This window comes from Sesamum indicum, linkage group LG11 (genome assembly GCF_026168435.1).
Source record: "Sesamum indicum cultivar Baizhima isolate 11 linkage group LG11, ASM2616843v1, whole genome shotgun sequence".
Classification (NCBI taxonomy): Eukaryota; Viridiplantae; Streptophyta; class Magnoliopsida; order Lamiales; family Pedaliaceae; genus Sesamum; species Sesamum indicum.
In genome coordinates, this window is record NC_142667.1 from 10,690,515 (window position 1) to 10,707,450 (window position 16,936).

The 16,936-nt window shown below is 36.3% G+C and overlaps 2 protein-coding genes and 1 pseudogene across 3 annotated transcripts; 2 read left to right on the forward strand and 1 right to left on the reverse strand.

Moving 5' to 3' along the window:
• The first annotated feature begins 757 nt into the window (after nucleotides 1–757).
• Nucleotides 758–6,504, forward strand: LOC105173617 (beta-galactosidase). Of its 2 annotated transcripts, XM_011095425.3 has the most exons (18): nucleotides 763–1,290; nucleotides 1,389–1,484; nucleotides 1,596–1,708; nucleotides 1,828–1,894; nucleotides 1,969–2,061; nucleotides 2,161–2,304; nucleotides 3,224–3,312; nucleotides 3,479–3,584; nucleotides 3,697–3,784; nucleotides 3,897–4,015; nucleotides 4,130–4,294; nucleotides 4,482–4,657; nucleotides 4,783–4,892; nucleotides 4,981–5,090; nucleotides 5,198–5,308; nucleotides 5,547–5,657; nucleotides 5,756–5,961; nucleotides 6,053–6,504. In XM_011095425.3, the coding sequence occupies exons 1-18, from the start codon at nucleotides 1,111–1,113 to the stop codon at nucleotides 6,159–6,161; spliced, it is 2,193 nt and encodes a 730-aa protein (XP_011093727.1). In that variant the 5' UTR covers nucleotides 763–1,110; the 3' UTR covers nucleotides 6,162–6,504. The 2 variants fall into 2 exon arrangements, with proteins under 2 accessions (XP_088731914.1, XP_011093727.1); XM_088875788.1 differs by lacking the exon at nucleotides 6,053–6,504 and having other exon boundaries at nucleotides 758–1,290; nucleotides 5,547–5,650; nucleotides 5,756–5,896.
• Nucleotides 6,505–7,616: 1,112 nt separating this feature from the next.
• Nucleotides 7,617–11,722, reverse strand: LOC105173618 (acyl-CoA synthetase family protein). Its single transcript, XM_011095426.3, has 6 exons — nucleotides 11,390–11,722; nucleotides 11,075–11,264; nucleotides 10,427–10,616; nucleotides 9,502–9,705; nucleotides 8,844–9,143; nucleotides 7,617–8,755 (listed from the first exon to the last, which is right to left on the reverse strand). Exons 1-6 carry the CDS (start codon nucleotides 11,579–11,581, stop codon nucleotides 7,792–7,794), a joined length of 2,040 nt encoding a protein of 679 aa, XP_011093728.1. The 5' UTR covers nucleotides 11,582–11,722; the 3' UTR covers nucleotides 7,617–7,791.
• Nucleotides 11,723–14,711: 2,989 nt separating this feature from the next.
• Nucleotides 14,712–16,736, forward strand: LOC105173619 (putative polyamine oxidase 5 pseudogene; annotated as a pseudogene).
• The last annotated feature ends 200 nt before the right edge of the window (nucleotides 16,737–16,936 follow it).

Sequence of the window (16,936 nt, forward strand, 5' to 3'; positions counted from 1 at the left end):
CCCCATATATCATTTAGGAGTCCTGTGAAATTTAGTCCTCCAAAATTTTCAATAATTTATAGTAATGATGTGAAACGACCATCTTAACCCTATAGCTCTATGAATTATAAACCAAAAGAAGAAAAAGAAAACCTCATTATGCAAAAATACCTTGATAGTAGCAATAATCAAATAAAGAAGTTCAAAATATTTGCTTAAGAAACCAAGTTTGCCTTTCTTCTCAAGTGGAATATTATAGGATAAACTACAATGAGCTCTTCTGAAATTTGGTATAATTATAAATATTTTTTATTATTTAAAAAATTATAAAATACTCTTAATATTTAATGAAATTATGTAATTCTTAAATGGAAGAAGTACGAATTGCCGACTTTGTTTTTGTTGTATCTTAATTTTTAAAAAAATAAAAAAAGTATAAAAATTTGGACGAGCTAGATGAAAAATTTTGAAAATACGTAAAAAAAAAAAGTTACTTAATCCATAAAGAATTTTAAAAAAATAAATAAAATTATAATTAATAGTCCATAAGGATATTTTGCTCAATTGATTGTGAAAAAAATGAATAAAATTCTAATGAATTGGTAGTTGTTAGACAATGTTTACAATTAAGGATATTAATAAATTTTTCAAACAAAAACAAGTATTTATCAGTCTGTCAAATTTCAAGTCATAAATTAATGGGAGAAAGGAAAGAAATTAAGGATACTTAAAGAAGGCTAACAGTTGTCTGAAACTTTGGGCCCTCACCTCCAAAATCTCTTTTTTAGAAAGCAGTTGGAAGAGTTGGAGGAGAGCTTCCCTATTCTCTCATGCACACATAACAAAAGCTCCACTCACCTTCTCTTTCTTTATGGGTTGAGGAACATCAGCTACACACACAACAAGAAATGCACACACATTTTTCATCTCATTCTCAAAAGCAGCAAATAAAGTAGAAGAAGGGCAGCTTGTTTGGACGTATCTTTTTCCCTCTCATTTCTGCTGTCCTTTTGTTCTTTCTTCTGTTTTCTAGTGCGGGGAAAAGTTTCGAAATTTGAAGTCAGTTCTGGTTACAAACAAGAAAATTGAAGAGACCCTCTATATATATTGCTCTGGGACTCCCAATGAGACATGGGTTCAATCTGGAAAATGTTGGGAATCAGCGGTTTGGTTTTCACAGTCTTGTTCCTCTCGTTGGTTTGTTCTTCAGTTAGAGCTGACGTTTCCTATGATGATAAAGCATTTATCATTAATGGGAAAAGGAGGATTCTTGTTTCTGGTTCTATTCACTATCCAAGAAGCACTCCTGAGGTAGCAGTTTCGAATCTTTTGTATTTTTGCCCCTTTTGATTTCTGGGTAATGCTATGGATATTTACAGTTGATTCATTCACTAATTTGTTGGGTACAGATGTGGCCTGATCTTATACAAAAGGCTAAAGATGGAGGGTTAGATGTTATACAGACATATGTGTTTTGGAATGGGCACGAGCCTTCTCCTGGAAAAGTAATACAGAAAAATTTGTCATTGTGTATTAGTCTATTGCTCTTGTTGTTATGCAAAAGGAAATGGGCATTTTCAAGAAATCAATCTCTTTTGCCTTTATTTTCTGTGTAGTATAATTTTGAAGGGCGTTTTGATCTTGTAAAGTTCATCAAGCTGGTACACCAGTCCGGGCTCTATGTTCACCTCCGAATCGGGCCTTACGTTTGTGCAGAGTGGAATTTTGGGTGAGGCTAACATTCATACAGATGATTATGTTCAAATGTTACTTAAACCTTGAGTTTGGCTTAGCTGAGCAAATGCTTCTTGACCACTGACTCTACTTTCATCCTCTGTTCTGATTCAGGGGATTTCCTGTTTGGCTAAAATATGTACCAGGAATAGAATTCAGAACAGACAATCAGCCTTTCAAGGTTAAAACACTGTGGGTAGTTTATTGACCATGTGAACTTACAATTTTCTTATCTTTACTGTTCAAACTGTGAAGGTTGCTATGCAAAGATTCGTCCAAAAAATTGTCGACATGATGAAGTCAGAAAGTTTGTTTGAACCTCAAGGAGGGCCAATTATCATGTCACAGGTCCAAAAGAGAGTGCTTTACTTGTGATTTCTTTTTGTTTTATCCACACGTTTTGGTAATTTTGTTTTGACCAAATGTGTGTTGTGGGGATGTTTGCAGATAGAAAATGAGTATGGACCAGTAGAGTGGGAACTTGGAGCTGCTGGTAAAGCTTATACTGCATGGGCAGCGAAAATGGCTGTGGGACTGGATACTGGTGTTCCATGGATAATGTGCAAACAAGACACTGCTCCTGATCCCATTGTAAGAAATTCCTATTGTTACAATGTCTTTTCTTCCTCATTATTTCTTTTGTCCTCCCTTTTTTAAGACTTGGGACCGGTGTGGGGTCGGGGTAGGTAAGCGGGAGTCGGGAGTTAAATTTATGACTTATCCCCTAATGGACAGCCCAGCGGCTTGGATTCAAGATCTTGTACAGAAGTTTTGAGTTCGAACTTGGGTGGGTGTGAAAGTGTGTTGGTTGTGTCTGTATTAAAAACTATATATATATATACACACATATATATATATGACTTGTTCACATTCTAAATTTACTTGTAAAAGTTCACAGCGTTAGTAAATATTTAGATGAAAATGCTCTTGTGCTGTATATTTTTTATATAGTTAGTTATGTGTATGAGAAATTTGCAGTCTACATTCAACAAATTCTTTTTTAGAGAACTTTAAATCCTTTTATTAATTAAAAGAATAATGTTTTATTTGTAATCCAGAAAAAATAATTAATAATTTAAGGGATTCAAGAATATTAATTAGCAATTTAAAATCAAAGCAACAAATTAATATAATATGCAAAGAGAATATTAAAGCTTAAGAAATTATTTTCTGATTAGTTGAACTTAAATTTAATTTTTTCTATCATACTCATGTATTAATCAAGTTTTTGAGAAGGCATAAAAATTTACTTCCGAACCATACAATGCATACTCATCCAAATATTTATATTCTAAAACATGAAATTTGTTTTTACCGAAGAGAAGTTACTCACTTAAATCTAATAAAGATTACTCATTATAAAGCACTGACTAAATTCACCAAATTTTTGGAATTTTTACAGTTTAAAATATTCCTTGGAGGTGATAGGAACAAAGTACTGACTTCTACTTATTGGCTAGAATTCCTTTGGGTTCTACAGCTGACTTAATACATTGTTTCACTCATATAGATAGATACCTGCAATGGTTTCTACTGTGAAGGCTTCCGTCCAAACAAGCCCTATAAGCCCAAAATGTGGACTGAAGCCTGGAGTGGCTGGTGAGTTAATGCACTTGAATATATTTCTACTGCTGTTTCATATATACACCATATTGCTCTCAGACATAAGGTCATTTATTAGTCAGGGGTTTAAATCTGATCAATTCTGTCCAAGATGTCTTGTTGTTAATAATATCCCTCTTTAAGCCTCTTATATTTCCTTTAGGTATACACAGTTTGGTGGCCCTGTTCCTCACAGACCTGCTGAAGACTTGGCTTTTTCAGTGGCTAGATTTGTCCAGAATAATGGTTCATTCTTCAATTATTACATGGTAAGATGATTTCTCATCCTCTTTGAAAGAGGTCGATTTAGTGGAAGAATGGGGTGAAGAATTCGCAGATAAGAAAATCTTATGTTTCGTTTGCTTATATTCTTGGCTTCAGTACCATGGAGGAACAAATTTTGGTCGAAATGCAGCTGGTCTTTTTGTTGCCACCAGCTATGACTATGATGCTCCAATAGATGAATATGGTAACTGTGTGTAACATCAGATATTTTTCTTGCCCAGCTTAAGTTTTAGAACTTATCTGTTCATTGTATTTTGCTGATATTTTTCATTGGTACATGATCTAATATGAAATAGGACTTCTGAATGAGCCAAAATGGGGGCACTTGAGAGATTTACACAAAGCAATTAAGCAATCCGAAGCAGCTTTAGTTTCATCTTATCCCACGGTCACATGGCCTGGAAAGAATCAGGAGGTAAATTAGATATTAACTTACGTTAATCCAACTAACAAATTTCACCCTTGTCATGAAACTAGCTTTTTGCTATTAAAATGTGGTACTTACTTCAGCTCGTCATCCCATCCCCAGGTTCATGTCTTCAGATCAAAATCCGGGGCTTGTGCTGCATTTCTTTCCAACTATGACCGTACATATCCTACTAAGCTGACCTTTAGAAATATTCAATATGATCTGCCCCCTTGGTCGATTAGCATTCTGCCCGACTGCAAGACTGAAGTTTACAACACTGCGAGAGTAAGGAAACTGGTTCTTCAGTGGGTTTTCCTATGTTTTCCCTACTGTCTCATTGCATAGTGTTGTTGAATTTAAATGGGGACAGTGTTGCTTCATGCAACAAATCTTCCGCAAAATCAACCATGTAGACATAAATGAATTACATGCATGGGTGTTAATATTTGATATGATATGTATTTCTCGGCAGATTAGCTCCATGAGTTCCCAGGCAAAGATGGTACCTATAAGTGGTGATCTAAGTTGGCAATCATATAACGAACAAACTCCTTCTGCTGATGACAGTGACACACTAGCAATGGACGGCTTGTGGGAGCAAATAAATGTTACCAGAGACTCCTCTGATTATTTATGGTACCTAACAGAGTAAGTCTTTCGGTGATATCTTTTACTAGGGTCTTTCCTTTAAATGTTTTTGAGAGACAATACCAATCTTTATTGGTTATTGTTAGCTTATGTCATTGTTATACAAGTTCTGTTACCCTTTACAGAGTTGGTATAGCTTCTGATGAAGGATTTCTGAAGAGTGGACAGTGGCCCCTTCTCACAGTTATGTCAGCCGGTCATGCCTTGCATGTTTTTATCAATGGCCTGTTATCAGGTGAGTTAGCACTCTTTATCTTTTAATCACGCATATCTTTTTCATGCTCCATCAATGAATGTCTTACGTGCTTCTGGTTTTGTTGTAGGAACTGTGTATGGGAGCCTGGATAGTACGAAATTAACATATGGTGGCAATGTAGATTTGAGAGCTGGAATTAACAAAATATCTTTACTTAGTGTTGCTGTGGGTCTACCGGTTGGTCAAACCTTCTTCTCATGTCATTCATTCAGATTGTTGATCCTTACAGGGTTTATATCAAATCAAGTTTTCAGTTCACATTTGTTTTACTTAATCAATCACAGAATGCCGGTATGCACTATGAGAGGTGGAATACGGGAGTTCTTGGTCCCGTCACTTTGCAGGGTCTCAATGAGGGGACGAGGGACTTGACAAAGCAGAGATGGTCTTACAAGGTTTGTGCCGTTCTATCATTACAGCTTCCTTCCCTTTTCTGCAGAAAATACTTGAAATTCTTAAGAGCCATTGACGGTATACCCCTCCAGAAAAGACATGATTAACGGTTCTACAAGCTATGCAAGAGTTGTCAGCACCAGTAATCATTGTCATGATTCAGGAAAGAATGTATTGCAAAGTAAATATTTAATGAGACAGAAAGCTGGGAGTAACGTTTTGTTTATTCTACATGTATAGGCTGGTCTGAAAGGCGAATCACTCAGCCTTGACACTGTCAGTGGAAGTTCTTCAGTCGAATGGATAGAGGGATTGCTCTTGGCTCAAAAGCAACCTCTAACGTGGTATAAGGTCAAGTGGTGCTTAGCATTAATGATGAACTTCAACTAGATGTTAACTTAATAGACCTAATACATTTTTCTAATACGACTACGTCTGTTTGTCTGCAGACGACATTTGATGCACCAGAAGGAAGTGATCCATTGGCTATAGATATGATCAGCATGGGGAAAGGTGAAATATGGATAAACGGCCAAAGCATAGGCAGACACTGGCCAGGATATAAAGCAAAAGGCAGTTGTGGTGAGTGTAACTATGCTGGCACATTCAGTGAGAAGAAATGCCAAAGGGGTTGTGATCAGCCCTCTCAGAGATGGTAAAATGCATATCCACACTTTTGTTCGCGTCACTATATGACTTTGATGAGCAAATCTTACAAAATATTCATATAAAACTGGAAACATCAGGTACCATCTTCCGCGTTCATGGCTGAAATCAAGTGGGAATCTGTTGGTTGTATTCGAAGAATGGGGTGGTGACCCGACTCAAATCTCTTTGGTTAAGAGAACAACATAACAAAGTACGAGCACAATGTCGTTCAAGTGAAGATACCTGAATGGAGGATTTTACTTCAAAAACTTCTCTTCAAGCTTTCATCCAGAAGCCCACTGATTGCTTTGGGGGATGACAAATTGTAAAGTTATATCATTCTCCAGCCTGCAATATAGATAATGCACTTGAAAACAGAAACACATGTAAAGATGCATATCTGGTCCTCAACCTATTTTGTCGAGACAACGATACTTGTGTAGGAGTCAGTTGAACTCGAATGTAATGAAGCTACTTGCTAAAGTACATGTCAATGAGTACCAGGTTTATTGGAATATGCTTGGAGAAAAAAAGACATTGTGAGTTGAAATATCCAAGTGCACTAAAATCTTTATAAATTAATAATATCAGAATTATATAATTTTATTAATTTAAAGATGTATTAACTAATTGATAAATTAATAATTTATCAATCTAAAGAGATTTATTCCGATTTAATGAACCTATGTTATTCTCGATGAATAAAATGCCTTAGCAACTAATTATGCGAAAGGAAGCACTAGTAGCGGCAACAACTCTTTGCAATTTTTTGTTGCAGTAAGGTTCTGGATATAGTAAGAAAAGTCAGAGATAAAATACAATTAGATTTCAATTTAAGAAGAAACAAAGAGTAATAGAATCATATTTTACTAAGTTGTACTAGTTACATTTATAAGTTAATATAATTATTAATTTATAATATTGAAGGGACCATAAATTTATATAAGAATCTTTCTAAAAATTATCATCTTATTAATTTATCAAAATGATTAATTTACACATTGACCCCAAGTCCGGACCGAGAAAAAGTGTTATTTTAGAGAAGTTATTAATTTTTTCAAGTATTAATTTATAGATGTTGGAAACTACCATATTGTTAATCAGTCTGTCACATGGTACGAGGTGGCTTCATCTTTTTAATTCAGTTACCATCTATTCCGTTTCTTGGTGAAGTTTCTCCAGACTACATTCAGTTTGCCACCCAGGAAGGGGTGAGACATGGATAAAAGGCAGCCGCCATAACTGTAATGATGTTGACAGACCCAAGGAGAAGAAATGCCATTGCCAAAAGCCATCTAGGAAGGGTAAGAACACGTCTAGCACTTAACTAACAGGTGATGTTAATTACAGAAATAAGCTTGCACATCACTGGTAAATCAGTGAAATCTTACACACATTTCTGGGTGAAAGTTAATAGGCACTCTGTTGTACTTGTTTTTGAAGAATGACGCGGTCACACTGCAAATTTATTTAGTCAAAAGAACTTGTAATTATGATCAAGTATCAGGTCTCAAATGAGCACCCAGTCTTAACAAACTAAAGTATCACCCAGGCATAGATAAAGAATCTGCATCATCATAATTATCTCCCCCACTCCCCACACAATAGCCAGACCACCCTACAAATAGAGAAAGAGATCGACATTAACAATAACTCAATCTCTCAGTTGCAACTTTCTTATCTACAATTTCATACATGGGACTGTCTTACATCTATACACACAGATCAGATCTATCGAGGCTGCAAACACTTCTGCAAATATAGCAGTCAGAACTCATTACATGACAGCAAGGTTTTAAGAGGCAGAGCGTGTCTTTCTGCTCAGACAAGGAAGCTATTACACATTCAAAGCATCACATACATAATCCAGATCCTTGTTATTTTGAAAAACATCTTTCCCTTGATGTCTCCACCTGATTACTCTAGTGAGAAGATCTCTTTGCATCTGGAGGCCGTCTCCATCAAATTTAACTTGAAGTAATCTTTTGATACACTTCAAGAAATAATTACCACTCTTCAATTTCAGTTGGCAGACAAAATTCAGTCCCTCCTCTTCAGTTTCAAACATAGAAGGAGAAATCCTTTCAGTTACATCTGTTATATCAAAGACAGTTTTACATCCTGCAATAGCCTCAGCTTCCGTGTACTGTTCAATCCATGTCATTGAGTTTCCCTGCAGATCATATTTCCATCCAGAATTTTGTTTATCTGAAAACTTCTGGACAGTCCCAGTAGCAGCATAGTGCAAAAGCAGGGCACATCCTGCTGCATTCAGGTGATTAGCATACACAAGCAAGATGCCTAACGGGATCCTCCTTAACAACATGTTTTGGTGAATGCTGAATTTTTTTGTATTGGAAGTCATAAGGTGAACGCTTTTTCCAAAAACCTCAATGTACATGTCTCTAAATTCCTTGAGCCAAAGCCAAACTGTCCAACCATCCAGCTCAGGGGAAGTTATTCCATCCTTATCATGTAATTTAAGCCTACTAGTTTCCTTCATGTGAACCCTTTTTATGTCATTACATTCACTTAAGCTGGAGCACTTCAGAGTCCATAATTCTGAAACTTTAACTAGATGATCAACGATGAGATATTGATCAGATTCGCTGATGGGGTTCAAAATCCATGCAATAACATTTGCTGCTGCTGTGGAAGAAGATACTTCTGCATCAGGCATTAGATAACGCTTGATTGACCCAGGGATGGATCCGAAATGGAAACTATCTACAGGACTGTTATCACAAAAGAGCAACATAGATGCAAAAAAGAACCAACCGGGGAAGTTCATCACCATAGCCCTGTACGTCACTATAAACATTAATATTCCAGAAATAAACAAACTTCAGCTCAAATGATATGGTTATTATGGGATGGACAATAACATACCACATAGACTTGTGATCTACTATATTGATCTTGGTTCCAGCTTTCTTAAAAGATGTGACTGAATGAACTCCAGTGTGAGAACGTGCAGCACTTATATTGTCAATCAAATTCTGAAAATATTCCTGAGATATAGGTCCAGCCAAAATTCTCAATAAATGATGCTCCTGGGGAAAATATGCATGAGAAAATGGGAGCTTTGACCCAACTTCCATGGATATGCCCCACCACATTGGTCTCGAAATTACATCTAGCACTTGCCTTACAAACTCAATCTGAAGCTCCATTACAGAAGCCAAACCCCTGTTATGTAAAGCCAAGCCTACCAATTGAGTGGCAGTAATCAGATTTTCTAATTTGACTATAATTTTAGTGAGCGTTACTACTACAAAAAGAAAAATAAAACAGGATACTATAAGATTCTGGACTCGCCAAGAGATGCTTTGTACCCATCTTATTCCCAAAGAACAAGGTTAAGTACTTCACAGACAATGCGATATGCATTATGGTTACTAGATTTTACCTATTTCGAGAACGATGTTGGTGCAAAAATAGCATAAACTGAAGCTCATGCTCAGAAATTGTCCAGTAAAAAGTAATTGGAGGATGGATGACTCAGGTACAAATATTAAGAAATTCAATATAGGGATGAAATACTTACGTCATCAAGAACCACCCATGCAACAAGGCTCTTGTCTCAACAAACACTGATGGGGAAAGTACAAGGCAAATTACTTTGGATCTCCACTCTGTCCTATCATAAAATTCCATACTTAGTGGAAGAAACGGCCTTTTAATGATTTCTTCCAGAATTTGCAATACGTCTTGCTTCAAAATCATGGGATCTAAGTGCCATAACAACAACCTGCAAAGTAATAACAAGCTTGTGATAATTACTCATCCTTACCTCATGGTACAGTCAAAATAAACCAAATGAGGGCATATTAAAGACTTAAAATATATCTATTTGTCAGATTTAAGAGCAGGTTAAAATTCGGCAAGAGGCCAATTGCTAGTCATTGCTTCTAGGAGCCACTTTGAGATACCCTGAGTAAGCCTTTAATATTCACATCCATTTGGCAAAGTTATGGCTATTGGGTGCTTAATACTACTAGGTCCCTGTTCCAATACAGAAAAGGATGAATGCACAACCCCTCAAGATTCTGATATCCACAAAACAGAAAGGTAGAATCAAAACAATATTTAAGGTCCATCAAGGAGAAAATTCAGAGGACATGAAAAGGGACCTAATAGAGGCACTCTGGGAGGTTGTTCACTGAATGCTAATACTTGACCCTAAACTTAAAGCATCAACAGATGGTACAGCATGGGATAGCAAGGAGAAATGATCAAGCAAAAAAGGAACCTGATCTCATTGACTGGGTAGTAAAGGATTACTAATCAAATAAAGCAATCAGAAAGCATAACTTAAGAAGCAACAGGAAAATAACCAAAGCATAAGATTCCTATGAGCACGAAACTTGAATGGAAGCATGTAGAATATACTTTAGCAATGACATTTGTTTAGAAGAAACGAAAACCAGTGTTGAATGGTAATACATTATGAAAGTACTTATGCACCGCACCTTAAAGGTACTTCTCCATCCTTCACTTTGAATTCATCCGGCAAATGGCAACATAAGTTTGCAAGAGCAGAAGTGCTGGAATCACTAAACTTCACTTCAAGATTAGAAGTTGATCGTATTGGACGCGGAAAGCAGGGCTTAAGAGCTGCCACTCTGATAACAGCATACAAAAGCAAAGCACAAAGATCATCTGCAGCACATAAGTTCAATAAATTTCTAGTTTTGAGAGTGCTGTGTATATGCATAACTCATAGACATCTTTAATACACAGTTCAAGCATTTATGTTTTTCTTTTGCATGCTCCAAATTCTAAGTCATTGAAAATGAAAATTAATGCAATCCAAATCTCAAGAGCGATTATACAAGCTATGATTTCAATTTTCCATTTCCCTTTTGGTCGTTATGAGATGTATAGGAGTTCATACAAATCATGTGATCTACAAAATGCTTTGTGTAAGGCAGTTTTCCTGTTCAACCAATCTCCGTCTGTGACCAAATTCTTTGAATGCCAAACATAATGTAAGAAATACCCAAATCATCCAGGCAAAAACCAAGAAAGTCAGTTTGAAATTAATCTAAGCATAGAATGTGGTATTCAACCAAAGATAGGAGCACTGAGTAAGCATGGAAAATGTAAGCATCACTAACCTTTACGTCCTTCCAATTTCCCCAAAATATCAGCACACCTTTCCATAACATTGGCACAATCGCTTCTGGAAACCAATCCGCCTACCCTCAAAACCCGCTCTTCATTGGTTCTCAACACCGTACACTCAACAGAAGAAGATAATATAGTGACAATTGTTTTTACTGTGTATTCAATCACCGAATCATAGACCTACAAAAAAAAATCCAAAACCAAAAAACAATAAGAAAAAAAAATGAAAAAGAAAAAACTTACAGCATTGAACTCCGATAAATTAGTGGCGGATAAGGCGCGCGCGCGGGGGGCGAGGGGCATACCTGTGGAGCAGTGAAGCACATGAGAGAGAGGGCGGTGTCCAGAATGCGAACCCTGGGGGCTTCACTCAGGTTGAGCGAACGGTTTAGATCAGAGATAGAGAGGTCGACTTCATTTGTGGCCGTCGGATCTTGGGTTTGGAGATTGGATGCTAGTGCCGCGAAGAGAGAGGTGATCTCTGCAAATCTCGACATTGGATCGTAGAGAGAGGGAGGGAGAGAGAGAGAGTTTCCCGCCAAAAAAGGTGAAGAATGGAGTGACAGTGCGAGCAATTTGAGCTTAGGGCAGTCTTCGCCTCGGTCTGAGACGCTGCGGACGGGCTTAGCTCCTCAACCAACTTTAGCCTATCTTGGCGCCAAATAATTTGAGTCCAGTAAAATGTATTATTATTTTATTTGAGTTATTGAAAAGTTTACGAATTTATGTCTGAATTTGATTTAATTATTAACTTAAATTAAATTTAAATTAATTCTTAATTGAATTATATATATATATGTTCGAGTTAAGTTTGTTAAGTTTAACAAATTAAATTAAATACACTTTTATCAATTGATTTTAAGTGAGAGTTGAATAATTTAATTTATTTTCCAACTGAAACTTAGGATCCAAACCAATTTCGGGTCCTTTACAACCCACAATACCTCGATTTGAAGTTTGCGGTACCCAAAATTTGGATACTCGATTTAATCGGGTCATCGGGTAGATTGAGTACTCTTTTTTATTTTACAAAATAGAGGCCGTTCAATATATTATTTTAATTTCTATATTAATATAAAAAGAAAGGGGTTTCATACTCACAAATGGCAGTTAATGACACTGCTGACCAATTTTTTGTAAAATAAAAAAATGTCCTTCAACTAATAAAATAACTAACTCATTCCACTTTCTAAATTATACATTAACTAATAAATTAGTTTTTTCTTTTCTTTTTAATGTAATGTATTAATTTGTATGATTTGTTCTTATTTATAATATATTTTAAAATATAAAAAATTATTTATTATAAGTATGTAGGAACGACACGCCACGATGGATAGTTTATTATAATGAAAATTTTAAAACTAAAAGAATTAATTTTAATCAACTAAATTAAATAATAAAATACTAAATAAATTGAAAAAAAATAAATTAATAATTGTAAACTAAAATATAAGAAAATTAAACATCAAATATTAATTTTTGGATTTTTGATAGATTGATTTAACCTTTTTCTTGAGATATTTTGGGGATAGAGAACTACAAATTATTGAAGAAAAGGAAAATAAGAGAATATTTGGAAAGGATTTTTTGTTGGGAAGAAAGAAGAAGAATATTTGAAGGAAGGCGAAAAAAAAAAGATTTTTTTTTAATATTGGGTACTTGATCGAGTAGTTCGAGTAGGACTCTACCACCCAGTCTTGATCCGAATTCTTAAAATTGGGTATCATGTTACTTGATACTCAATTTTTATTTTTTTAAAAAAAAATGATAAAAAAATTCAAACCTGCTTAGGGCTCGAATTAAATATTTTTTAATATTTTATAAGATGTTCTGATAAGTTTATAAATAAATGTTAGAGTAATTCTTAATTTGACCAAAAATTCACAACCTGAAGGAAACCATTCTGCATATTTGGAGTTTGAACTTTTGTCATTTCTTTTTTATTAAGACTTGTAACTATTTCATGAGGGTTACTAACTTACTATTATAAAATCCGGATGAACTTTGCTTAACTTTTTCTAAAATGATCTTATAAATTCTGTATGATTAATATTTCATAAAATAAGCTAATATGTAAAATTGATAAAAATATTTTTCAAAAACTAGATATCAAACTGAGGACTGCGTGAAACGACGACTAATTTTTTAATAGAAAAAGCTTCCCATATCACACCCTCATCACATCTCACAAGATGTTAAATATTCTATAAGCTTTAATATTCTTTTTTCAAATATTTTGAAATTTATTTCTTGAAGTAGGACATGTGTCCTTCGGATCCGTGGTTTCATCGTACTCCGACAGATTGGGCTCCTTCTAGATGGGGAGCTCATTTATCGAGATTTCTTTACTGAAGGGACAATATTGAGCAACATATTTGTGACTAACATGTGATCCTCTGAATGGAACTATGTCCAAGTCGTGCATGCCATATTGTGTGTTATTTTGATTATACATCTTTTTTTTTGTTGAATTTACAACATGGCGATGTTAGGAGTAATAGTATACAAATTATTTGTCTAATGTGTTTTTGCAAAAATAAGAACTAGACTTATATATGGAACAATTTACATTAGAAATAGAAAAAGAGTCCCTCTTGATTCAAAATGAAAATAGAGATTATATTTATAATCAAATTCGATGCATAAAGACAATTATTTAGAACTAAACTCATATTTTCTCCTACTACTAAGTAAACCATTCCTATGGGTACTGTAACAAAGGTTGCGCCATTTCCAAGCCTAAGGATGGTGCTTCCTTTACATCACTCATTTATCCTTGTCATCATCTGCATGTCATTGTATATGTGAGCTCCACTACCAGTATCTAATATCTATAAGCATCATTAACTGATAAGTTAATTTCAATAAAGAATATATCAGAAAAATCCGAAGTCTGCAAGGTACTCTTGGAATTCCTCTTCCAATGCCCAAATTTTCCCCAATTGTGATACTTTTTCTTGTGAGTTCTGTTTCTTAACCCTAGCGTGAGTGTCTTTGTTATTGTTGTTCTTCAGAGAATGTCTCCCTTTCTTCACTTTCTCCTTTTTCGTCTTTAAGGCCTTAGGGGTTGATGACGAACCAACCAAGAGAACAAGCTTATAATTCACTTGTTTGTGAAGCTCATTTAACATGGATGCTAGCATGTAGTACCGAGCTTCAAGATTATCATCAACTTGCTTGTGATATTCTCTAAGCTCTTCCTCCTATCAACCTTCAGGGGGATTAGGCTTTGGTGTGGACTCGAGGACATAAGTTCCTTTTTTGCTTTCAATGAGAATTTTCAGATTTCAAAGCCAATCAATATAGTTAGAGCTCGTGAGTTAGTGTGTGTCAAGAATTGATGCAAGTGGATATTTTAATTTTTTCAAAAAGTATTTACAAGAGACAAATAGCATAGTGTAAGCATTCATTTATAAAAATATCTTTATTCTTTAAATATCTCCCACTATTTTATCAAACTTCGGTCACCTTCTTATGGGGTATCGAGAAATCATATTTCTTAGTAGGTCTGAAGTCCAACTGAGCCCATGAATGTACTAGCAAGATAAGCAACAATTGCTACTTCCATTAATATGGAATATTCAAGATACTTTGCCTCGTTTTTCTCTTAGACCCCTAGTTCGGGAGGCATTTATGGTACTCAATATCAAGCAATACTATCATATAACTATGACGATGAAGTAATTTAAATAAGCTAAACACCCTTTTCGTTGACGTCTACTGCACAGATGGAGCTAAATTTTAAAACCCAAGTCATGGTGCAATAAGCGTTCACCTCTACAAAGTCCCTTTTGCCGTCTCTGATATGTATACTTTATAGCAAAGCCAGTCAGAGATAGCGTACCAAGAAAAAGATCAAAAAATGGTGAGCAGAAAGCCGAGAATTGTGATAATTGGCGCCGGAATGGCAGGGCTCGTCGCCGCTAACAAGCTCTTCAAATGTACAAACTCGAAGCAACTCTTCGAGCTCTGCGTCGTGGAGGGTGGAACCAGGGTCGGCGGCCGGATTAACTCGTCGGAGTTCTGCGGTGACCGGATTGAGCTAGGGGCAACCTGGATCTACGGAATCCAAGGCAGCCCAGTCTACAAAATCGCTCAAGAATCAGCCTTGCTCCACTCTCACCAGCCCTGGGAGGGCATGGATGGCTTATTTCTCATAAGCAAATCACGTAGCAGAAGGTGGATATGAGCTTGATCCGTCGTTTCTTCAACCGATCTCGACCCTTTTCAAGAATCTGCTGAAATTCATTGAAGGACGATCCGTTGATGAAGATGGTTTAAGCTCTGAAATAGTGAAGCGTTGTTGGAGCAATTGTGGCCCTGGAAATCTGAGTGTTGGATCTTTCCTTAGGGGGGGCCTGGAGGCTTATTGGGGTTTTGTGAAAGATCAGAAACCACTCGATGGGGTTGGGAATTGGAGCAGGAAATCGCTGGAAGAAGGGGTTTTTGCCATGCATGAACGCGCTCGCAAGGCTTATTCGGCAGCAGATGATTTGGGAACTCTGGATTACAATGCAGAGACCGAGTATGAAATGCTCTCAGGGGAAGAGATAACTATAGCTGGAGGTTACTCCAGAGTGATTGATTCTTTGGCTTCTGTTTTACCTGCTGGGACGATTCAGTTAGGCCGTATAGTGGAGAAAATCGAATGGCAACCGGGTGGCTGCAGCCACGAATTGCGAATGGGAAATGGGGACGGCGGTAGGCCGGTGAAGCTGCGTTTTAGTGATGGATCAAGTATATCGGTTGATCATGTAATAGTTACTGTCTCACTTGGAGTTCTCAAACGTGGGATTCGCCAAGATTGCAATATGTTCATTCCTCCATTGCGTAGTCACAAGATTCAAGCGATTTCCAGGCTTGGATATGGGCTTGTGGATAAGGTCTTCTTGCAACTGCAATCCGATTATCAAGAAACCAATGATTTCAAATTCCCCTTCTTGCAAATGGTTTTTCATCCACCAGATTCTGAGTCAAGGGACCCCAAGATTCCCAGATGGATGAGGGCGGCATCTTGGCTGTATCCAATTTACTGCAATTCAAGAGTTGTGCTGTCATGGTTTGCAGGGAAGAAGGCCCTTGAAGTCGAATCTCTGAGCAACGAGGAGATCATCAACGGGTTCTCAACCACCGTCTCAAACCTGTTATCATCAAAATCACATCCCCAAGTGAACTCCACTTGCCAGAAATCACTAGATGGAAGTGAGGATTCTGGAGAATGCAAGCAAGTGAAGTTTGATAAAGTATTGATGAGTGAGTCGGGGAGTGATCCTCTCTTCTTGGGATCATACAGCTACGTAGCAGTTGGATCAAGTAGAGATGATATGGATGCATTGGCAGAGCCATTGCCACAAAACAGCAGTTATCTTGATTCCCTTCCATCACAATTGCAAATTCCTTTTGCAGGAGAAGCCACACACGGAACACACTACTCCACTACTCATGGAGCTTACCTTAGTGGGATCAGAGAAGCCAACAGGCTTCTTAGACACTGTAACTGTGATGTTGTATGAATAGCATGTTGATGCAACATCAGAAACTAGTAAATGCTGTTCGTTTTCGCTTTTGTTTTTATATATATCATGATATTGTGAATGATATAAATATTCAGTGCTTAGTAAATTTGGAATTTGAATATAATGATTGATATGCTTTATAAGGCCTAGTTTAGTTGTTGTTGTTGATTTTTTACTGCTATCAACGTGTGTACGTTGGTCTATTTTATTTGTTAGTTATAAATATTTTATAGGGATAATTACATTGTTTTTTTCGGAGGTTTGGTGTCATTACACGTAAAGCTCTCGTAATATAGAAAATTACATCTAATGCTCTTTAAGTTTGTTTCTGTC

Bases quoted from the DNA above. Each gene is read 5' to 3' on its own strand.
- LOC105173617 (XM_011095425.3), top strand. From the start codon at position 1,111: ATGGGTTCAATCTGGAAAATGTTGGGAATCAGCGGTTTGGTTTTCACA. The intron at 3,785-3,896 runs GTAACTGTGTGT...AATATGAAATAG, and splicing joins TGCTCCAATAGATGAATATG to GACTTCTGAATGAGCCAAAA. The intron at 5,658-5,755 runs GTCAAGTGGTGC...GTTTGTCTGCAG, and splicing joins AACCTCTAACGTGGTATAAG to ACGACATTTGATGCACCAGA.
- LOC105173618 (XM_011095426.3), bottom strand. From the start codon at position 11,581: ATGTCGAGATTTGCAGAGATCACCTCTCTCTTCGCGGCACTAGCATCC. The intron at 9,144-9,501 runs GTAAGTATTTCA...TTTACATAACAG, and splicing joins CATGGGTGGTTCTTGATGAC to GGGTTTGGCTTCTGTAATGG. The intron at 8,756-8,843 runs GTATGTTATTGT...AGTGACGTACAG, and splicing joins GTAGATCACAAGTCTATGTG to GGCTATGGTGATGAACTTCC.